This window comes from Pinus tabuliformis, chromosome J, assembly GCF_031772625.1.
Source record: "Pinus tabuliformis cultivar Carrire ecotype Pingquan chromosome J, CPIR1, whole genome shotgun sequence".
Taxonomy (NCBI): Eukaryota; Viridiplantae; Streptophyta; class Pinopsida; order Pinales; family Pinaceae; genus Pinus; species Pinus tabuliformis.
This window is the reverse complement of record NC_142295.1, coordinates 695,230,275-695,255,333: the sequence shown is the minus strand read 5'-3', so window position 1 is coordinate 695,255,333 and position 25,059 is coordinate 695,230,275. Positions and strand designations below refer to the sequence as shown.

Genomic DNA, 25,059 nt, shown 5'->3' with positions numbered 1-25,059 from the left:
GCACCGTATCATCGTTCCTGTTGACCTTCCAATCGGGCCACGATTTTTTGGTTTTTGGTGGAGCACGTACAACGCAGTCAAGATCATGGTATTTGTCTCAGATGAGTGGCTAACGTCAGCCTTCTCCTGTGCGAGTTGTCAGAGGAATGGAATAAGTTCAGCAATGGACCGATCAGATGTATCCCCTATACGAAAGCGTTTAATAGGGATGGCGTTGAAGGGCTGAAGCTCGTAGGACGAGGGGTGGTCATCGATGAGAATGACTTTACTGAGGTCTCTCCTGAGGAGTGAGAGGTCTTTTATATAAATCCCCTTAAAGCAGTGCAGGCAAACCTCTCTGCTCAAAAGATGCGAGAACCGAAACTGGCAATGCGACAAACGAAAATAAAAAGCTGACATAACTGAACCCTTGCTAGTGACCCAATGCTTGACCGGGAACACAACCTGTGACGACGGCATGTTAAATTGGTGTTGAATGCGAAGTGAAGGGCGGCTAATGGGTTTGTGCGAGGAATTTGTAGTGGTAGATTGTAGTGGTCAGAAATTGCAGTGGTCCGAGGAATTGCAGTGGTTCGCGAAAGCAGAAGCATTCGTCTCTATGCCATCCTCTAGAATCCTTCAAAGAATTCGCAGGATCCACGACGTTTGCTCCAACATATGTTGTTTATCATCGATACCATGAGCATGGTGGTTTTGATTTGCAATGGTGTTGAAAACATAGATTCGCAGTGTGCGTTGAAGGGAGGGCGGATTTTTGAGGGCTTCCTAGATATCAGTGTTCTTTTTGGTCAGAGCCGCGTCCACCCTAGCCTCAAATTCAAGCAACTGGGTATACAAAGTAGACTCCGGTAGTAGCGCAACAACTCGGTCAAGAACCTGCTTCTCGAGAGCCTTGCGCTTCTTCCTTCGAGGGTTCGGGCCTAACTCTGTGGGTTTGGATGGGGATGCTGAAGGATTTCCAGTTAGAGATATGGCTCCCATGGGGTGGACAGGAGGCTTTTTCTGACCACGCTTAGGGTTTGACGGGGTGGAAATGCCCGGTTGCGGTGGCGTAGCAGCCAACTGGGGTTGGGGTTGGGTCTGTGACTCTAACCATGGCTGGACCTGGAAGTGTGAGGATGCAGGAGTTGAATGTGTAATTGTTGAGTGGAGGTTTGTCACGTGTGCGGTGGGGTTAGGACCAAGGCTCGAAAACCCTGCCATATTTGTTGCAATGGAAGAGGGATTCGGCCTAGTGGGTAATCCAACACCACCCATATGGAAACCTTCATTGGGAGGTTTTGTCAACTGCTTTACCTGAAACCTCACACACAAGGGAAAATTATCATCTTGATCTACATTATTCTCATTCACATCAAGACTAGATTCATTTGTATCATCATCTTGATCTATATCAACTTCATCAGGATCATCATTTAGATCATTTTCTGTGACATCTTCGCCTTCAATTTTATAATCATCTAATGCTTCATCTACCTTTGTTTCACCATCACTATCATCTTTCTTATTATCGATTTCTTTTTGATATTCTTTAACTTTTGCATATGATTTTTCTAAACGCTAAAATGCTTCTTGAATAGTAAATTGCTTGATGTAATCAGGACGCGAACATAATGGCACATTGTGCGGCAAACAACGTTCAAAGACTCGCATGATTATATCGTGTGCCATGGCTCTGATACCAATGTAGCATAAAAACTTATGTTGAAGCACGAAGACTGATAGCTTGAATGCTTGAATGTAAAAATACACACAGGTATTTAATAATAATAATTTATTAATATAGAAAATTGTATAAGATGATATAAGATTACAATGAGGACCCTGCTTTTGTACCTCAATAGGTGACCTTTGGTTAAAAGACATGCCTTTTCACTTAATTTAATGACTATTTAACCTAAATAATATTTAATTATTTAATATTAATATTTATTTTATTTATCTAATTGTTATGAACTATATTCATAACATGTAGCAATAGTGGCAGTAGGTGGTGCAGCAGAAGCAATGTGAGTGGTAGCAGCAGCAGAGGTAGTGAATGAAGAGTGCAGCAGTGGACAGTGGTTGCAACAGTGATAGCTGGTGGTTGTCGTAGATTTGGGTGGATTGGGTGATTGTAAGGGATGTTGAAGACTCCTATAGACTTGATCTACAAACATCTTCAAATTTGGGGAGTAATTCACTTCCTTCCAGCTCAGTTGATAAAGCTTGTATGTAAACCATACATAATGTAAAGCACTTGTTGAAGACGATTCCTGTTACTGTCATTGATGTGATGATGATGTTTATGTTTACTTTAATGCTCTGAATATTTAATCTAATAAATTAACCAATTGGGTAAAAATCAAGGAAATATTGATTCACCCCACTCTAAGTATTTCCAACACATACCAAGTGCCCTAGGGGCTTGCTTCAATCCATAAAGCGCTTTCTTCAGCCTGCGCACATGAGTCTTCCTGTCATGCTCCTCAAAGCCCTGTGGTTGTTCCACATATACATCTTCCTGGAGAAAGCCATGTAGAAATTGTTAGTTTTTGTAGCGTCTCCAAGTGTTCTAGTCTCGACTTTGGTCGGAGAGGCTAAGAAACACAAGATATCCAGAACCCATAAAAAGTTTCAAGAGAAAACAACTAGAAACAACTCAATTAAGTCAATTGATCAATAATTAAATATTTCCTAAGTCTAACTTAGGAAAAGTGATTAATTAACAATAATTAATTGAGAGAGGTGATATTTCTCTAAAAACTCACATGGATCGAGTTAGAGATTATCATAGTCGTTGATGGGGATCTAATCATGGCCGCTAGTTCACCAACGAAAGATTATAAGAGCAAGTCGAAGGGGATGGAGAAGATACATTAGGAGAGCGAGTTTCCTTGGCAAATCGAGCTAACCAGCTGCAGCAATTCAACAGGGAGAGAAGTTCGAGCCAAAAGGGACGTGAAGGCTGAGAGGGAACAACAAAAGTGAATCTAAAGGAAGTTTCCAGTTTCGAAGAGGAAGCAAGATGCCAAGTTATTCCATAGAGAGGCTAGGCAATAATCCTCAGTGAGTAGTTCAATTTAGCTGAGGAGGAGGTCGATTCAAAGTTGAGGGGCCGGAATAATTTTCCATAGGGCCAAAGAGTCACTTCCAACAGCAATAGTAAGTAGGATGGATTGATTAGAGGCAATTTCGAACCACACGTGTGAGGTTTTATGCAAACAATGTGTAGAGGGTTTGCGCAAGGGTTTGGACGACCAGTTTTTTTTTAGGCAGGTTGTGTTGGGATTGCTCGTGGAGGAAGGGAAAATTGCCTCAATAATTTTTGTCAGATTATCTTGTTGAGGATTGCCAAGTTTGGCATCCAAATTGTACTAAGAATTTCATTATTGCATAAAATAATAAAACTCTCATTTGCTGCCGGTTTTCCCACATCGGCTTTTTTCGGGGACATTTGTCCAAAAATAATTGTGTCAATTTTATTGTGTGTGCTCTATATTTCTCAATTCTAGTGTTTTATTTTCCGCAACGTTTTATTTGTGAAGAATTGCAGTGTGATTTATTCATTATTTGTTGTAGTCAATAGACTACATAATTAATCAATTAGAAGAATAAATTTCCAGTTGCTGCAATTTCAAGGAAATTTCAGTTGTTATTAGAGCAGTGTTGAAAACAAATCAGGAGCTCAAAAGCGTGGACAAAATTTGTGCAGGTTCAAAGGGAGTTCTACAACACAATTTTTGGGTTTGTGCAGGGGGGCACCAGGCAATTCAAATTGTTGGGCAAAGGGTTCAATTCCCAGTTACATGTGCAGGGAAAGTTCGAACAACTCAATAGCAGTTCCAGCAAGCAGTGGTGTTGCTGGGAAGCAATTCTGGTGAGCAAATCTGGGCTTAGTGATTTTGTAGCAATTTTTGAGGTAGCATATCAGCATCAGGTGGAAGAGAAAGCACACATAAGAACTTCTAGTTTTCTCAAAGAGTTTCTAGATCCAAATTGCAAAAGGAAATTCTATATTTCCATTTCCAACAGACTGTGTGTTTTGCCAGAGTAACCAGTTCAAGTGGCAGAGATTGCAGATTGTGTGCCAATTCTCAGAGAAAGACATCCGGAAGGTTGAGCAAGTAGTCTCAGTGAGGAGCTGAAGGCAGTACATTGGTCAGAGGACATCTAGAGGCAAAAAAGCAGCAAATTTGCGCATTCCTCAAGGAGTGCGAGTAGCAGCAGCAGGGTTGCAAGGAAGAGAGGGAGCTTCCTAATTTATTTCCCAGTTTGTGAGTTTCAAGAACTTTGCAGCTTTCTAGAGATGGACATACGAGATTGTCAGAGGAGGTCATACAAGTTAGCCAAAATGGAGATCTAGGCAACAAATCGACTTCCAGACAAGTGTCGAAAGAAGTATGAGTTATCCAATGCGAGTTGCAAAGCGAAGAAGGGTCCCAGCCAGGGACTAGGCTTGAAAGGAGATAGTGGGGTACCAGATCCAGGAGGAGGAGTATGAAACTCCAATGTGTCGAATGGGCAGGGTTCTGCATAGTTGCAACAAGAAGCCCTTAGCAAGTCCAAGTCCGAGTATATCGTGGATGAGCAAAAATTTGCAGCCCTTAACAATGTTGAAGCCAAGTATATTGTAGCTAGCCTTGCAAGTTGTGAAGCAATTTGGTTGAGAAAGCTATTTGGAGAGCTATTTGAGCAGGTTCTGGACACGACAATCATCTATTGCAACAACAAGAGTGCGATTTGTTTGTCAGAGAATCTTGTGTTTCATGACAAGTCCAAACATATCGAGATCATATATCATTGAATCCATGACATGGTGCAGAGAGGAGCCGCGAGACTCTACATTTCGACAGATGAGAAGATAACTCATATCCTCACCAAGGCTTTGCCAAAAGGGAAGTTCTTGGTCTTTAGAGAGCAGCTTGGATTGGTTGAGATGACCCTTTCGAATAAGGGTTTGGGCTGATCAAGAACACTAGGCAGTGCTCTTCCCCCTTGGTATTGATTTCGGGTACCGTCGTATGTGCTCTAAACCTCGAAATTTGCAGGGAGGCTTGGACACATGTATTTCACAATACCCAAAAATTGTTTTGGGAAATTCCACCCGGAATCAGTTTTATTAAAATAATTAATTATTTTTAATGGGTGCCTAAGTCTAAACTTAGGAAACTAAAATAATTAAAGGGTATTAATCTAACTATGGGTGAAACTTCTACAAGAAGACGAGGATCAAGCCAAAATAATGTGAGCCATTGATTAGGATCTAATCTAGATCGTTCGTTCTCAACAGAAGATTTTAAGAGGCTTGAGGGGCATTTGGAAGACACATCAAGTGGGAGATCAAAAGATCGAATTTCTGAAGCACAACAGTTGTCGGGAAGAGAATTCGAAGTGACCTTTTGCAGTGAGGGGTAGGGATAGTTCCGGTTGGAGATTTCTCCTGATCTAGGAATACTCAACAGAGAAGGCAGAGAGAGATCCAACAACGGCAGTGCAGAGCCAAAGAGGCAGGGCCACGCAGAGGCGGCGCAGAGGCCTAGAGGGGATCCATAAATTTGTTGGAGAATCGATTTCCAGAGCCAGAAGTTGAGGTGTGAGTCTAGGAAGGCAAAAGTCGAAGTCTTAGAGGAAAATTGATCAGCTAAAAGGAGTGACGCAAACCCCAGTAGTTGTGATGCAGGCCTACGCAATCGGATATAATATGGGTCGTTGGTTCTCAACAAAAAGATTATAAGAGGAGGCTTGAGGAGCATTTTGAAGACACGTTGAGTGGGAGATCAGAAGATCGAATTTCTGAAGCACATCAGTTGTTGAGAAGAGAATTCGTAGAGATCTTTTGCAGTGAAGGGCAGGGATAGTTCCGGTTGGAGATTTCTCCTAATCTGGGAATACTCAGCAGAGAAGGAAGAAAGAGATCCATGAGAGGCAACACGGAGCCTTGAGGAGGTTTGTAATTTTGCTAGAAGGATCGATTTCAAAAGCTGGAAACCAGGATGTGAGGCCGGGAGGTGGAAATCGAAGTTCCTAGGAGGCAAATCGATCAGCAAAGGGAGTGACACTGTGATGGTGGGCTGACGCAGAGGCAGCAAGGGGCAAGCCATTATGTGGCTAGATTAGTCAGATCACCTGTGATAGTGTGAGGTACTTCTCACTATTCTTTTGTCAATAATATTCTTTGTACTGGATAGCCAGCAAGGCATCCAGAGATTGTATTCAGAACTACTGCATAATAATAAAACCCTCAATTGTTGCACCTGTTTTCCCGCATTGGGTTTTTCCGAGAACATTTGTCCAAAAATAATTGTGTAGATGTGTGTGATGTTTATTTCTCTCCTGTGTTGTATTTAGTTTCCACAATTTTATTTGGTGTAGGCTGCAGTGTATGTATTTCAGTATTTTCCGTAGAAAACTGCAAATAACTTGTTCAATTAATTTAAAAATTAGGTGACATATAATCAGTTTGCTGCAGTAGAAATTGGGTAGCCAATTTTTTACATGGTATCAGAGCACAGATCGTGAGCAGGAGAGCTCAAAAGTAGAAATAAAGAGGAGTTTGGAATCACTGCAAAGGCAACAATTTGAAACCCCTGAGGCAATGCAATTCGAAGGCCAAGGAGGACAAAGTTTTGAGGATAAATCAATTTCTCTGAGTGAGTCAACAGAGAAATTCAATCTCCACATCGAAGCTTTCCAGAGGCAGAAGGGAGCAGCGTATTTTCCTTGCAGAGCAAATCTTCAGTTGGGATGCAGATATTTTGCAGCAGTTGTTGGCAAAATAGCGTCAGTGGGAGAGAAAGAGACACTTGAGGGAATTTCTTCCTCGGAGAATTCCTAGCCAGGGAAATTGAATTCTAAATTGTTGAGCAGTAACAAGGGGCACCCGATTTACTGACTCCAATAGGGAGTGCGTAGGCTAGCCCAGCAGCAGCGCAGAGGAGAGAGGAGGTCTTTTGACTTTTTCGATTGGCAGAAATGGAAGCCAGTGGGATGAGAGATCAGGATTGGTGGAATGGTGCATCCAACTATGTGATCCGGAAGACGAGGATGTCATGCTTCTAGATGAACATTTTCTCAAGATCTACGTCGACAGTGTGGTAGCTGAGCCCGCAGATCCAAATCTGCTCAAAATGTACAAGGGAGAGATGGCGAAGGCCAAGTGGATGATCCTCGACGGAGTGACAGATCATGTAGTATGTCACATCTGAGGCAAAGGGACTGCCAAGAAGATGTGGGATGCCTTGTCCACGCTATATCAGGGATCTTCCAAACAGCAGAAGATGTACTTAGAGCAGAAGATGAGATCCACAGAGATGAAGAAGGGGGGACGCATTGATCCATTCCTTACAAAGCTTTAGGAGACCTATGACGAGTTGGCAACTGTGGGCTCAACACCTCAGCCTACCGAGATGGTGACGCTGGCCCTAAACTCAGTTTCAGAAGAGTAGCAAGTATTTGTCCAGAGCATCCTGGGTAGGGAGAAATTGCCAGACTGGGAAGGAATGTGAGCTGCTCTTCAGCGAGAAGAGATGAGGAGAGACATAGTCAAGTGCAAACTTGACAATAGCTGCAACAGCAGTGGGTCAAAGCCCAAGGAGGACGATGAGAATGCAACCCTCGCATCTTAGGGGCAGCAGGAGCAGCGGAAGAAGAAGAAAGATATTTCGAAGATCAAGTGCTTCCGGTGTGACGAATTTGGTCATTACGCTACACAGTGTCTTCTCAAGAAGAAGGACAAGGACAAGAAGCATGATTCAAAGGCTACATCCGCACAAATCAAGGAGGAGGATTTTGCCATGATCGCCCAGAGGTGGGGTGATATAGAACTGTAGTTTGAAAGAACTGCAAATGGGCAAGATACTCGAGGAGTCCACCTCTTAGATCAATACCTTGCTATGGGAGCCCAGATCAATAGTAACAGGATGGACCAGGATTTGTTGATGCAGAGGTGTCAGAATGATAGTAGTAGTGGCTAGGAGCGCCAAAGACTAAGCAAAGCAGAGCTAGAGTTGGCAGCAATGCAATTGGCACAGAGTAGACTTAGCAACAACGCAGAGGATTCAGAGGGTCAACGCAGAGACTAGCAGTAGCCAGAACTCAAGCAACAAGATGCATCATACTGAACACCAGTTCAGTAATTTGGAATGCTTTTCCATTGTTGATGCAGTAGCAAGAGCAGTTAGATAAGGATGCAGTGTTGGTAGTGTCAGGGCCAACACTAACACAAATGCAGAAATTGAGAGGGAGTTGCAGTACATCAGTGTTGGTAGTGGCAGTGTCAGCAGCATTACAGATGCAACATTTGCACAATAGTTGGTGGGCAGTGATGTCAGACATCAGCAGCGCAGAGGGAGATGTTACAGAGCAGGGTGATGCTTCAACATGTTGCATTACTAGAGCACATTCCTCGCTAAGAGGGAGTGTTGATTTCTGGTAGCATCGGATGTGCTCTAAGCATTAAAGTTTGCAGCGAGCCTTGGACACATGTATTCCACAATACCCAGAAATTGTTTTGGGAAATTCCTACTAGAATCAATTTTATTAAAATAATTAATAATTTTTAATGGGTGCCTATGTCTAAACTTAGGAAATTAAAATAATTAAAGGGTATTAATCTAACTATGGGTGAAACTTCTAGAAGACAAGGATCAAGCCAAAATGATCTGAGCCATTGATTAGGATCTATCTGGGTCGTTGGTTCTCAACAGAAAGATTATAAGAGGAGGCTTGAGGGGCATTTGGAAGACACATCAAGTGCGAGATCAGAAGATCGAATCTGAACCACAGTAGTTGCCAAGAAGAGAATTTGAAGTGATCTTTTGCAGTGAGGAGCAGGGATAGTTCCAGTTGGAGATTTCTCCTGATCTAGGAATACTCAGCAAAGAAGGCTGAGAGAGATCCAAGAGAGACAGTGCAGAGGCCACGCAGAGCCAACCCATGCTGACGCAGAGGCAGTGCAGAGCCTTGAGGAGGTCCGTAATTTTGCTGGAAGGATCGATTTCAGAAGCTGGAAGTCGAGGTGTGAGACCGGGAGGTGGAAATCGAAGTTCCTAGGAGGAAAATCGATCAGTAGAGGGAGTGACACAGTGACTGCGCGGAGGCAGCAAGGGGCAAGCCATTCTATGGCTAGATCAATCAGATCACCTGTGATAGTGTGAGGAACTTCTCACTATTCTCTTGTCGGCAATATTCTTTGTACTGGATAGCCAACAAGGCATCTAGAGATTGTATTCAGAACTACTGCATAATAATAAAACCCTCAGCTGTTGCACCAGTTTTCCCGCATTGGGTTTTTCCGGCGACGTTTGTCCAAAAATAACTGTGTAGATGTGCGTGATGTTTATTTCTCTCCTATGTTGTATTTAGTTTCCGCAGTTTTATTCGGTGTAGGTTGTAGTGTATGTATTTCAATATTTGTCGTAGAAAATTGTAAATAACTTGTTCGATTAATTTAACAAGTAGGTGAAATATAATCAGTTTGTTGCAGTAGGATTCGGGTAATTGGTTTTTCACACTTGGTTGAGCTGCCAAGGTGTGGAATGGAGCTATAGGACTCCTGGGGATGAGAGACCTCTGACCGATAAGATGTTGAGACCTGAGATCTCCCCTAGTCAAAGTATGCCCCAGTTAGTGTCTCGCCCACTCTATGGGATAACCTCTCCCATCTGGCCAATGGGTTGAAGGACTTGGGATAGAGTGTGATCCCTACCCCTTGTAGTAGGTGGATCTCGCCCAAGTTGGTGGATGCATATTTTTTACCATCTAACTCTTTAGGGTTAAGATGGACAATCAGCGACAATAGGGTGGAGTGTGATCCTTACCTCCGGTAAGTTGATCTCACCTATTGTTAGGGACTTTGGGATAGAGTGTGATCTCTACACTTTGGGTAGGTTGGTCTCACCCATTCTCTTTGCATTCGAGCGGTAGCTATGGCTCTCGAATGATCATGATGATGATGATTTCAGGTGGTAGCAGAGTCTCCCCAATGGTGATAGAGGCAGGGTGGTAGCTGGAGCTCCACTGCAGCATTTCTTCTTCTTTAGATTCGAGAATATTCAGCATGAGATGAGCAGAGACAAGCAGAGATGGTACATGAAGAATAGATGACATGATGGACAGATATTGACAAGTGGAATTCTCCCTAGTTGAGAGGGAGTGTTAAATTATGCAACTAGGGCTAAATTCCACTTTGGACAGCTCATTGGATGAAGATAACTATTGCATTGAATTCCTCTTTTCAAGAGGACCAAAATCAACCTAAAGATCACTCAAATCAGACAAGGAAAAGTGTGTTTTCGAATTAAAGCCCTCACATGTGCAAATTGTCAAGGTCGGCTTCAATGACATGTAGGCTCAAGAAGCCCAAAGGACGTGTCTTTTCACCCACATGGATTTGTATAAATACAAGAGTCATCTCACCTCATTTGGCACCACAACATCACACAACATATCTTCTCTCTCCTATTGGTTCGTACAGCTTAGAAGAATAAGACTTTTCTCTGTCTCATGTGAAGTACAGGGGGCCGAATTACAGGGTTGCCTACAGGGCCAAATTACAAAGTTGAATTACAGGGTTGACCAACGTTGACTTGGGCATAAGTGACATGATTTGACTATGTTTTTGGGTGATTCTTTTATGTTTTAGCAGGCCGTAGATATTGGGATCAAATTCAAGGCAATCTGTGCTCCTTGACCAAAGCCCTAATTGCAAAGGTTGACCGCAGGCTCTATCTCCATGTTGACCAGGTTTGACTGCTCCAATTCAGATTGTTTTGGGCTCATTTTGTTCTTCTAAGAATGTCACATAAATTGCTCCAAGACCAAGCTCCTTTGAAGACTAATTAACTGCTACACCATCTCTCGTTAGGGCATACTTTTGACCACAGTTGACTGCTATTGACTTGAGCAGACTTCAGGTAGATCAGCTTTTACTATAGTAGACTACATCTCTCTCTAGGACAGTCATTGGGCATATTGACATTGTTTGGATCATAGTTGCGGAGGAGCGCCCCCACCCCCCCTCGAACCCACTCCCAAATCGCGCTCCGGGCGGGAGCGCGCTCCCGAAAAAAAATTGCGCTCCCTGCCATTTTCGAGAGCGTTGTAGGGAGCGATCGCTCCGTCACTCCTGGAGCAAAATTTTAAGCCCGGGAACGATTGCTCCCGAGCATTAAAAAATCACTCCGGGAGCGTTTCGGGCGGCGCTGGGAGCGATCCGGCGAAAAAAAAAAAAATAATAATAATAATAATAATCTGCGAACCTCAAAAAAAAATTAAATTTAAAAAAAAAAATTGTTTTAAAAGCCCAATGGGCCTAAAAAAATTCATTATCACTTCATTGAGTTGAGTTTCTTGGAGAGCAAGAGCAAAGGAGCAAGGAGAAGCGAGGAGCAAGCGCCGAGGAGCGAGAAGCAAGCCTGCAAAGAGGTAAGTAACTTAGTAATTTAGTTAGTTTAGTTAATTTAATTTAGTTAGGTAGTAATTTAGTTAATTTAATTTAGTTTATTTAGTTTATTTAGTTTATTTAGTTTAAAAATCATGAATTTAAATTAAATTAATTAATCCCAACAAATTAATTATTAAATTAATTTGCAGATTCAAAACATCAAACACCATGGACCTGGCTATATTTCTTGGCATTTTCCTCTTCTTGGTCCCTTTTATGGTTATTATGGTGCTGGAGAGTAGGAAACGAAGGGGCCAAATTGAAGAGGGGGATGAAGACGCTGGAGAAAGTCGAATTGATGAAAACCCCGGTGAGGAGGCGCTGGAGGAGGGTGAACATGACTCAAAAAACTAAACAAGACCAAACCCCATTGTGGAAACATGTTAACATGGCTGAAACAGGGAGAGGGGGTGGACCTACTAAATTTCATTGCCCCCATTGCAACACTGGTTACACAGGTTCATACACCCGTGCTAGAAGACACCTCTGCGGGAAAAGGCCATGGGATGGAGACAAACAAATAGGAATCAAAATTTGTACAGCGGTGTCAACAGCGGATAGAGCCAAATACATAAGGGAAGAGGAGGAAGCCCAATACAAATCAAAAAAATCAAGGGGTTTCTTTGAACTCCTTCAGCATCCTCCCAAGGCAGTGGATATGGAGGCACAGGGTCATCATCTTTAAGGCGTAGAACCATATCAGATTTCTTTGATGAGGGGTGTAGGAATGATGTGGATTCAAAGGTTTACAGGTTTCTCTATGCATGTGGGATACCATTCAATGTTCTTCGCTCACCTTATTGGCACGAAATGGTTTCTGCCATAAATGATGCCCCTAAAGGATACAAGAGCCCTGGGTATGACAAGGCAAGAACCGTTGGCCTTGATCATGAAAAAGCAAAAATATCACATTCTTTGAATAGAATGACAAGTTCTTGGACTGACCATGGGGTGTCCATTGTATCTGATGGATGGACAAATGTAAAAGGCAAGCCATTGATAAGTGTTCTTGCTGTGTCTGTTAGGGGTCCCATCTTTCTAACTGCACATGATTACTCAGACAAGTTCAAAACCGCCATCAATATTGCAGAAGCATTACTTGAAACAATTGACCGTATTGGGCCATACAAAGTCATCCAAGTCATCACTGATAATGCTCCTAATTGTAAGGTAGCGGGAGCAATTATTGAGGATAAATACCCCAACATATTTTGGTCTGGATGTTTGGTTCACACATTGAACCTTCTGTTGCATGATGTTTTCAAGAACAAAAATGAGCAATACCAATGGATTGGTGATTTGTACAAGAAAGGCAAACAAATGATAAAATTTATTACAAATCATAGCAATACCCATGGCCTTTTCCGCAGTCACTCGAGATTGGAGTTGTTGAAGATTGTGAAGACCAGATTTGGTAGTTATTACCTCACCTTCAGGCGCCTTTTGAAGGTAAGAGAGTCATTGGCTAGCACGGTATCAAGTCCACATTGGCAGGTATTAAAGGAAAGGGCTACAAATGCAGCTGACAGACGAGGTTTTGAACTGGTGGAGGAGGCCGCTCTTGATGGTCAGTTTTGGACAAGTGTGAGGCAAGTATTGGATTTCACCAAGCCCATTTATCACATGATTCGGTTTGCAGATACAGACAAACCAGTGATTGGCGAGGTGTATGAGTAGATGGATACCATGTTGGGGGAAATAAAAGATATTGTTCATAACAGAGATCCTGACTTGTACAAACTGATTCACGATTGTGTGTGTGAACGGTGGAATAGACTTAATCTTCCACTACATTGCTTGGCATATATCCTTACGTCAAAATACTACTCTACATCTTGGTTGGGCCAACCTGCAGCAGGGGGTGGGATTAGGACCAAACCCCATTTAGATCCAGAGGTAACTAGAGGATATTTGGAAGCATTAGAAAAGTTGGTACCTGACAGGGAGGAATGTGCAGTTGTGCGCCTTGAAATAGGCAAATACTTCAGTGGCACTAGTTTGTATGGTAACTTCCATGCAATGGACGACAGAGATAGATTTGATACTCCCACATGGTGGGAAACATATGGCGGCCAGGGACTTTTGCCAAAATTGGCAAGAAAAGTTCTTTCACAGGTTGTAAATACTTTTTCTGTAAAGAGGTGTTGGAGCACCTACAGCTACATACATAATGTGAAAAGAAACAGACTCAATGAAAACTGAGCAGAAAGCTTGGTTTATGTGCACTACAACTTGAGGTTGTTGAGTCATTACTGTGATTGGGCTTATGAGGATCCCACATATAAAATTTGGGACAATCACCCAGAGCATGACAATTTGGAGGATGGCATTGTACATCTTGAAGAACTGGAAGAGGAACTTGTAAGGGATGAAGATGAAGCAGCTGCAGCAGCCATGCCACCTCCAACTACACCATGCCACCTCCAACTACACCCTCACGTGGAGGTTCTAGTTCTAGTCGTCGGTCTATGCGGGAGACTCCTAGAAGACCACCACGACCTGCTTATACTCCTGGAGACTCTCGTGGCAAGGGCCACATGTAGATTTACAGTTTACTTGTCTTTTTTAGTTTCTATTAGACTTTAGTTTTCATAACTGTTGAGTTTTGAGTCCTTGACTCTTGACCCTTGACTCTTTCATATCATAATGATATTTTTTGTAAACAATATATCACTGTGACAATGAAAATTTGAAGTCTGAAGTTGGGCCTTGGCAATTATAACTCATTGGTAATGATTGTGAATTATGAATATGATGCTTCGTGAAAGGCTAAAGTTGTTTCACTTCATTTCATTATTGATGTTTCATTTTATAAATTTATAACATTTCATATCATGTTAACAGTTAGAAGTTAGGACTTAGAAATATCTAATATATTACTTCTTGTAATGGTTAAACTTAGCTTACAAGTACAACTTTGGTGATCAATGATGATAAATGTTATTGAATTTTCAATTTTGAAAGCTTGAAGTTGAAACTCTAAGATTGAATTTGATGAATCATGATTCACGAGACTCAATATGTTGCAGTTGTAATATGTATTTTACTAACTTGTGGACATGGTTGATGACGATTATAATTTCTAGATGATTGACGTGATATGGTTCAATGATCAATCTATGTTTTTTTATGTTTTTTATGTCTAATTCATCATTCTACATGTTTTTGTTGACATATATGTACCAAAAATTAAAAAATATAAAAAATATATATATTTTTAAAAAATCGCTCCCGGATTCGCTCCCAAACCAGGAGCTTCTGAAAATGGTCGCTCCCACTCCCGCTCCCAAGCAATATGGGTTTGGATATTGGAATTGGATATTGCCAAACATTTGAAGACAATCTAATAAGAAAAAGATTTACAACGGTTTTCCCCATAGTGGGTTTTTTCCTGGTCATTGACCAAAATTTTTGTCTCTTGTCTCTTGGTTGTCTTTCATTGTGCATTGGTTTAATTGTTCTATCTACTATTGCTCTATTGCTTTAAATTAAATTGGATGCTATTGAATATTGTTGAAGTAATTGTTGCAGCATAGAACAAATTGATAAAAAAATTAACAAGGAAGATGGTTAAAGGTATGCCTGAATCAATATGAACCATGAAGGTGTTTATCAGGGTTGTGCAGATGGGAAACTTACAAGGGGACCATTCCCTTCTAGTGAAAGCAAGACTACCGATATTCTTCAATTGGTCCATTGTGATCTATCTGGTATGTTGCCCGTATCATCGTTGGGAGGATACCTACATTATGCAATCTTTGTGGATGACTTCTCACGCAAAACATGGATCTATTTCTTGAAGAAGAAGGATGAAGTGTTCAAATGGTTTAGTTCTTTCAAAGCATTGGTGAAAAATCAAACCGACATTTGAGGACCGAAAATGGAACCGAATATGAATCAAATGAATTCAATGACTTTTGCGGAGAAGCTGGGATTAAGAGGAAGACAATGGTTCCATACACTCATGAGCAAAATGGCATTGTTGAAAGGAAGAATCGAACAATCATGGAAGCCACCCATTTCATGCTCCATGATCAAGGTCTATTGAAGTTCTTATGGGGAGAAGTGGCCAACACTGTCATGTATGTTCAAACTTCAAAATAGTAGTCTGCATCAAGCATTGGATTTCAAGACACCCAAGGAAGTTTTCACTGGTAAGAAACCTGATCTTTCTCATTTTAGAATATTTGGTTGTCTCGTGTAATTTCATGTGCCCAAAGACAAAAGGAACAAGTTGGAAGCTTTTGGGAAGAAGGGTATACTGGTTGGTTACAGTGAAAATTCGAAAGCATATAGACTCTATGTACCTAGTCAAAGAGATGTAGAAGTAAGTGGTGATGTCACCTTTGATGAAGATACTGCCCATGAAAAAGCCAAAGATCACCCCATTCCAAGGAAGGACAATGATAATGTTGTGGAAAAACAAAATTAACCTCCGACAGATGAGCCTGTGCCTGAAGTTGATGGTCTAATGGATCCTATTAATCCACCTCCTAGTGATCCCTCTACCTCAAGGAAATGACCACTATGGATCAAAGGTGCTGAAAAACATACTACTCCAAGAGGGACATTTCACAAAAGTAAGAATCCGAACAGATATCAAGGGTACTTGGCTGCTATGAGTACTATCATTCAAGTTGAACCATGCATGTTCGAAGAAGTTGTAAAAAACCAAGCATGGAAAGATGTGATGAATGAGAAATATGAATCGATCATGAAGAATGATGTCTGGGACGTGGTTCCTAGACCTAAGGTCAAGTCCCATGGTCACATCTAAATGGCTTAAAAAAATCAAACATGGAGTTGATGGGAGTGTTGAAAAATATCAAGCCAGGTTCGTAGCTCGTGGCTTCTCTCAAAAGGAAGGAGTGAACTATGACGAGATATTTGCACCGTTTGCCTGATATACCACTATCTAATCTATTATTTCTCTAGCTACCACTCAAGGATGGATCCTACATCAAATAGACGTTAAGATTGCTTTCTTGCATGGCTTGCTTAAGGAGGAAGTCTACTTGGAACAACCTGAGGGGTTCTTAGTTCAAGATCGAAGGACACATGTATGCAGGCTGAAGAAAGCCCTCTATGGCTTGACGCATGCCCCTAGGGCTTGGTATGACTGGATTGATAACTATCTTATGAAGTTGGGATTCACGAGTAGCTATGTTGATCCCAACCTATACTTCAAGGTTGAAAAGGACATGCCTCTCATTTTGGTCCTTTATGTTAATGATCTCTTTCTGACAGGTGATGACCCTCTCATTTATCAATGCAAAAGGGAGTTGACTTATGAGTTTGAGATGAAGGACCTAGGATTGATGCACTACTTCCCAGGCCTGGAAGTCTGGCAAAAGCCAGGCGAGATTTTCCTTTCTCAAGGAAAATACATTGTGAAGCTACTAGAGAGATGTGGGATGGTCGATTGCAAGTTTTTTTCTACTCTAATGGAACTCAATTTCAAGAAGCTATGTGGAAGTGTTGTTGCGCCCAAATTGGCAAACCATTCCAACTATCAACAACTTGTGGACGCCCTAATGTTCTTGGTAAACTCTCGTTCAAACATATGCTTCGCTATGAATATGTTAAGTCAATTTATGGTTGAGCCTCATCACATACATTGGGTTGCTGCTAAGAATCTCATAAAATATCTACATGGCACAATCAACTATGGGCTGAGACACACTGTCGAGAATTTGAGGCTACATGGATATACTAATATTGACTGGGCTGGCAATGTGGTGGATCGAAAGAGCATGTCAGGTTATTGCTTCTCATTGGCGTCTGCTTCAATTTCGTGGATAAGCAAGAAGCAAAAATTGGTCGCTTTAAGCACTATCGAGGCCGAATACATTGTAGCTAGTATGGCCTGTTGTGAAGTTGTTTGGTTGAGGAAGCTCTTCAGTGAGTTATTTAAGCACATGTTAGATAACAAGGTGATCTATTGCGACAACCAAAGTGGGATTCCCCCTTCAGAGAATCCTGTGTTCTTCGACCACTCCAAGCACATTGATATCAAGTACCACTTTATCCGTGATATGGTACAATGGGGAGGAATAAGGCTCCAGCGCATCAAGACCGATGAACAGGTTGTCGACATCCTCGTGAAACCCTTGGGAAAGGTCAAATTATTAGCCTTCCAAGAGAGACTTGGAGTTGTGGAAGGACCCTCCCATGAGGGTCCCGCTTGGGTTGGACATTGAGCTCTAGGAGCTCTTGGGGCTCGGGGTACTTCTTGGAGTTGTGAGCGACCATAAGGTGAGTGGTCCACCTTCCCCTATAAGTGCGTTGTGTATAAGGTGAGTGGTTCACCTTCCCCTGTGATACATCTGGACCGATGAACAGGGCATTGACATCCTCACAAAACCCTTGGGGAAGGTCAAATTCTTAGCCTCCCAAGAGAGACTTGGAGTTGTGGAAGGACCCTCGCATGAAGGCCGTGCTTGAGTTCGAAATTGAGCTCTGGGAGCTCCTAGTGCATGTGATACTTCTTGGATTTGTGAGTGACCATAGGGTGAGTGGTCCACCTTCCATTATAAGTGCATTGTGTACATGGTGAGTGGCTCACCTTCCCCTATGATACCCCATGATGGTTGACATGTTTGTAGGGTGACTGGTTCACCTTCCCCTACAATTGATGACATAGGTGTGTAAGGTGAGTGATTCACCTTCCCCTACGATTGATGATATATGCATAGCATGAGTGGTTCACCTTCTCTTATGGCATATGAACAAGATGAGTGGTTCACCTTCTCCTGCAGATGCCCTAGCATACATCCTACCCATGTAGTCTGGGACTCATGGGAAGTACCTCTCATCTGGCCAATGAGTTGGGAAAAGAGGATAGGGACCATAGCACTACAGATGGACGCATCATGTACTGTCGTACTCCCTATGTCTAGGATGCACGGTGTTCAACAACTTGATTTGGGATCAAATCTGATTGGGGTTCTACCCCTAGACTGACTTTTATCAGTGGAGAGTGTTAGGTTCTTGTGACTCACTCTTGATCGATTCTTGTTCATTATCTATATTAGTGTTCAGCAAAGTTGAGACGAGATACAGACATGGTGCATGACAACATGATGGCATGATGATCGATGATGATGGATGGATTGGCAGGTAGAATTCTCCTTACTCGAGGAGTGTTAAAATTTCCAACTAGGGCCAAATTCCACTTTGGAAAGCTCATTTGATGGAGATGATGAAGGCATTGAATTCCTCTTGTCGAGAGGACCAAAATCGACCTAAAGATCATCAAACTTGGACAAGAGAAAATATGTTTTTGAGGTCAACCCCACACATGTGCAAATTGTCAAGGTCGGCCTCATCATCATGTAATCTCATGAAGCCCAAGAGACATGTTGCTTCACCCTCATTGATTTGTATAAATAACAGAGACCTCCAACCTCATTTGGCATCTCACTCACTCACACATTCTTCTCTCTCCTCATCTGATTGGTTTGTACAGCTATTGGGTAGCTCTTGATCTCACACGTGTGGTTGGAAAAAAGAACGAATTTCAGAGGCCGAATTTCAGAACTGAAGCAGTGTTTGACTTGTGTTGACCGCAGGGTTGACTTCAGGTTATCCAAGTTTGACCGGTGATTTTGTGACTATTTTGGGCTGACTCTGACCACTTCTGAAGGCCGAGTTTGATTTCCTTTTACCAAGCTCCAAAGAGGATGTTTTGCTGCTACATTGACCATCTTTGACTTTCTGGCTAGGACAGAATTTAACTGCTGTTTACTGCAGATTTGACAGGGCTGTTTTGCCTTTGATTTGGCAAGTCAATTTGAGTTTTGTAATCTCTCTCTCTGCCGAACATTTGATTTAATAGTAGGAAGAATTGATCAAAGGGTTTTCCCCATCTTGGTGTTTTTCCCTGGCATCCGCCAAATCTAGTGTGCTCTTGTATTGGCCTGTCTTCTGCATTTTATTTTTGATGTTTTATCTACAGTCACTATCAATCTGATTTATGGTTAATGTGATTGCTATTAGAAAACTAAATTGGTAATTGTCATTGGGCTGCTAAAGGAACATTGAAGTAATTGTGCTAAGCATAAAACATACCATTGTTAACTAAAATTTACAAGCACAAAAGAAATTATGTTAACAGGCCTTATCTGTGTGCCTGCAAGTGCCCAAATTTACACACCTTATTTGGAATACAGTATTATAAGGCATTAAATTCATGTTATATTGTATCTAACTTCTTATTTCTAAAACCATGAAAGACGTTTTTATAAACTTGAAGGTGCATGAGTACTATAAATTTGAAGGCACGTGAAGGGCTTCTAACATGACCTTGGATGCTAACTAGCTTCAACATGGTAACAGACAGACCACTTACTCTCATCATTCATATCAATGAAGTCGACCACAATGATGCCACCAATGTCCCTTAAACGCAACTCTCTTGCAATCTGAACAGTTACCATTAATGAAATCAATATAATGAAGAACAATAGAAAAGCAAAGCAATGTGAATGACAAGAAAGCATTCAAAAATCTAAACAAACAGAAAGTCTGTTGACTATTTAGGCCAAAAGAATAAATTTCATACTAATTATAAGAATTATAATAATATATAGACCAAAATAGTAATATTGATAATAATAATAATGTTCAAGATGTGATGGGCAAAGCACACAATATAGTAAAGACCTGATGGATGACCTACGAATCAAATTTCCAATAGTGTAGCTTTAAACCTTGGTATAGCAAGAAATGACTGCTCATAATCATTAGTTGTTCACAATTATCCATCCAACCAAGATGTATACATTCAAAATGTAATCCTAGCAGAATCGCCACTGCATAACCCGCTTCTCAAAAAACAGTTGTGACATGGTTACAAGTTTACTCAATCTGTTGATTCAACAGCACATGTGAAAGATGTGGCATTGATGTATGAATTGTGGATGGGCTTATCCAAGATATAGCTGTGTAGTATAGTGCGCAATTACTAACAGATAACACAACTAAATATGTAACCATTAGCGAGTTGCTAATGGACAGGCACCCCATAACGTTTTGTACTCCAGAGTCCATCTGCTGCCAATTGCATCACTTTGATGCTTGAGGATTTGGGCAAAATCTCTTTTATCAAGGAAGTAATATATCAGGCCAGGAACATCTCAAAATGCATATCTAACCACACTTGTTCTTAACCTCATGATGAAAATTACAAGAAACAGGCAGTTGTTGCATCCTACAATCACGCATTTTGCCTGCAGTTTCATTTAATTTATCCCTCTACTCCATTGCCAATTCAATTGAGTTAAGTAGATGTTTGTTTCCAATGAGTGACACAATTGTGCATGTAGCAGAAGACAGGATGGGAGAGCCATGGACAAATCACTATACACTGACTCCTTCTAGTGAGGAGTGGGAAAGTGTGCATGGTTAGAAAACCATTGTTAAAGGTTTTTCGTGTAGTTGATGGAGATAAGTCTACAATGGGTTACTTGTATCAGGCCATGGATAGGGCCAAATAAATTATCCAATCTTTATTATTTAGCCAAGTATACCGTTGAAGTGACTATGAAGAAACACTCCCTCCAAAACTGCAAGTGAGTCATATCCCTTCTTAATCCGACTCAAAAATGCATGGCATAACATTAGACTTACCAATGTTAGCCATCCCAAGGCTGTTGGAAAAGACAAGCAAGAAGCACATTTTTCAAAAAGCTTCTAGGAGCAAAGCATTTCGGGATCATTTTCTTTATAAGATACATAATTTTACTACATATTGATGCATATATTATATATTCAAAAACATGATAAATATTGAATCAACTGCAAAAAACACGAAAACATAGATTTAACTACTAGATTAGTGATAATCATTAAAGCATGAACCATTTAGTATGTAAATAGATAGGGATGATCCCAGATCAGTGAGGACGCAAGGAAGAATCTCTACTTCCATGAGCCCCAATGGCATCGCTAGACCAAACCTCATACTAGCAGACAGACCAGTTGTTGTATGATATCCTCTAGACCATAACAACAAATTCTTCCTACCAGACAGGAACATAGTACTTATTCCAGCTCCTCTTCCAATTTTTCTTCTAGACAAACATATATTTTGAGTTTCCTCCACTCTACTTTGGATGTTAAGATAGATGGTTCCTATGGACTAGTGTAGCCTCATACCATTGCTGCATTATCTGTAGATCCATTCACCTTGTACATTTCTCTCTTGGACCAATTCTCCATCTTTAGAGTTGGCACTGTAGGGTTTAGATTAGACTTCTTATCTATTTTATTTCCTGCTGCTTACTTTTATATAGGAGCCAATTTTGCACTTCCACTTTTCATCTACATGTTGTACCTAGTAGTCCATTATGACAATAACAGGACAACAACCATAGGCTATAGTGCACATAAACCAATTTTTTCCCCAGTCTACATTCAAGTTGTTTCTCTCAACGCTATGGATGAAGCTATAGAAGCTCCAACACCTCGTTGTAGAAGAAGTGTTAAAAACCTATAAAAGAACCTTCACCACCAACGTATGCAAATGTGTGGTTGAGGAGCCATACATGTTGCACTATTCAATAGGACTCGACCCATTTCAATCTTCAATTGCATACAAGTTACCAAAGACTCCAATTTCATTGATATACTTGCTCAATTGGCTTCGTACTTGAAAGCATACCTCCTGGTCTCAGATCAACTTGTCTAATGCAAGCATATACCCATTTTGTACTTGCTACTCCTAATACTAGTAGGGGTGCATACATATTCATGCAACATTTTTGCACCATTGTAAATCCAAGGTCACAAGTGAAAAGCCATGTAACAACTATGTGAGGCCCTATGGGCATCCTAGATCTTGTGTCATTGTGCCAATATATTATGGTTGAACCATGGTCGATCCCTTTAAGTTCATTTCAGGTTCCTTTCATTTTGAATAGGATTGGAGCACCTCTGATGAGCTTATATGATGACTCATGGTTTTATGGGAGCCTTGTTTTGTAGGGGTGATCACCTACATAGTTTTAAAAATTGGAACCAGGTTTTGAACTGGCCCATCTATCTAACTGGATTTTGAACTGAAACCGAATCTAACAGGATTTAAAATATATATATAAAATAATTACTTTTTAATGAAGAAAATATTTTGAAGAGTTCAAACCATGATTCCAAACCATTAGAGACAAACACAGAGCTTTCTCATCTATATACCATGTAAGGGTTAATATATCAAAATGGCACTGCCTGCAATACATATCAAGAACAAAATACATAATCAACAATGCTCTAAATCACCTTTGGTGTCCAAAAACAATGCTACAAGCTACTAGACCACAAGCCTAGTACAAATCACTAATCAACATGATCACTCATCAAACTCATCACTGATCCACGACTACTAGGAATGGGATCATCAAAAAGAGCTACATAAACATCATCTAGCTTAAAGTCTTCAAACTCAGACTCTTCAACCTTATAATATGGTAGAAATTGAAAAAAGAGTTAACAAGTGTTAATTTTAGGAATGTTCTATGCTTAGAGCAATTTATTTCAATCTTCACAGTTAGCTCAATATCTTTTCTAGATTAGCAATCACATCAGCATTAAAATAAACTGCAGATAGAACATAAACATAAATCGCAGAAGACAAACCAAGACAAGAGGACACAAGATGTGGCGCTAGCCAGGGACAAACGCCAATGTGGGGAAACCCTTGATCAAATTTTCTTATATGTTCTTCAAGAGTTCAGCAGAGAGAGGGAGAGAGATATTACGTTTACAACAGGAGTCAACACTTTGACTTATCTAGATAAGAGCATAGATCATCACTAAGAAGATGATACATGAGATCAGTTGAAGACATGCGGCTTCAACTGATTCTCCAAGGTGACTCCTTCACCTATCATTGTGTTGCACTTCGTCTTCATGTTGCACCTAACCGCGTTGCACCATGTTGCACCCATCATCACTATGCTACATCTCATCACGCTTCATTAATCATGATTGTACCCATCACCATACTGCATTATGTGCCATTGTTGCACCATGTTGCCATACTGACCTATGTGTTGGCTGCACCTTGCTTGCTTGTTGTCCCCTTGCTTGCTTGTTGTCCTTAGCATGCTTGTTGTTGCATGCTAACTGTAACATTGCATGCTTGGTGTATTTTCTGCTAAGTACCATACAAGATACAACTATCCCAATGTTAGTTAGTTGTCCCTTGCATGCTCCTCTCCTTTGGAGACAGATGCTCCGACTGTTCTGGTTGTTCCGGCAGTTCCGGTAGTTCTAGCAGTTCCGGCAGTTCTGGCAATACCGGTTGTTCCCAGTAGTTCTGGCTTCTGCCCTCTGCATTAGCTTTCCTAGTTGTTCTGGCAGTTCCCAACAATTCCGGCTTCTGCCCCCTACATCAACTTTGTCGGCTGTTCCAGCAATTCCCAGCAGTTCCGGCTGTTCTGGCTTCTGCCCTCTGCGTCAGCTTTCCCGGCAATTCCCAGCAATTCCGGCTTCTACCCTCTGCGTTAACTTTCCCGGCTGTTCCTGCAGTTCCCGACAGTTCCGGCTATTCCCGACAGTTCTGGCTTCTGCCCTCTACGTCAACTTTCTCGGCATTTCCGACAGTTCTCGATGATTCCGGTTGTTCCCGGCAGTTCCCCACAATTCTAGCTTTTGCCCTCTACGTCAACTTTCTCGACAATTCCCGACAGTTTCGGCTTCTGCCCTCTGAATTAGGGCAGCGTTATCCCTTAAGATCTCTCCTCCTACTAAAAACCAAAGACAAGTAGAGAGGAAGAGATCCCAAGTGTGTCGAAATGACTTGAAGGACACCTCTATTTATACTAAAACATTGAGCACAAGTGGCATTTATTTGGTTGTTGGCCGACCTTGACGAATTGTCACATAACACAAATAAATTCATATTTCCATGAATACCTATCAGAATCGGATGATATTTCGATCAATCCTACACCTCTCGATGAGAGGGATCCAAGAAAAATATCAGCTTCCATTAATAAGCTGACCCACATGGAGTTTGGCCCTAGTTGCCAATTTTAACACTCCCTCTCAACTAGGGAGAACTCCATCCGCTGATCCATATGCCCAACTGTACTATCTCTACCATCAGTGCCTTGCACTGCTCTACTCTGTTGAGCTCAGCGCTACTGAACTCTGCTTTGCTCTGCTCTGTTGAACCATGAAGAAGAAGAATTGAACGAGAATGTCTCATACCATTCTCTACTGATCCGAAGTCAATTTCATCTGAAGAGAGTGTGTCACATCACTCTTACTGGCCCAAAGTCAGTTTTTTTTTTTTTATCCCAGATCAATATCACAAGCGAGTGTCTCAAACCACTCATATTGATCCTTGATTAGTTTCATTGATCCCAGATCAATGGAGGTCATCCTAGCATAAGGAGTACAGTAGATACATCGATGTGTCCATCAATAGTACTACTATGGTCCCTAACCCCATTTCCCTGCTCATTGATCAGATGAGAGGTACTTCCCATGAGTCCCAGCCTACATGGGTAGGATGCCTTGACAGGAGAACTAATCATCCCGTCCAGAGGAGAACGAATCATCTTGCCCCACAGTCGCCACGGGAGAACTAATCATCCCAGCCCACAAGAGAACTAATCATCTTGTTTCAC

The 25,059-nt window shown here is 41.4% G+C and overlaps 1 protein-coding gene across 9 annotated transcripts in view; it reads right to left on the bottom strand.

Moving 5' to 3' along the window:
- Positions 1–25,059, bottom strand: part of RNEE/G (RNAse E/G-like protein) — a 424,083-nt gene that overhangs the window by 119,389 nt on the left and 279,635 nt on the right. For all 9 annotated transcript variants that reach the window (XM_089378340.1, XM_089378342.1, XM_089378337.1 and 6 more), the window contains one exon: positions 19,776–19,848. In XM_089378340.1, the coding sequence (XP_089234466.1) occupies positions 19,776–19,848 (73 nt within the window). The remainder of the gene's footprint in view (positions 1–19,775; positions 19,849–25,059) is intronic.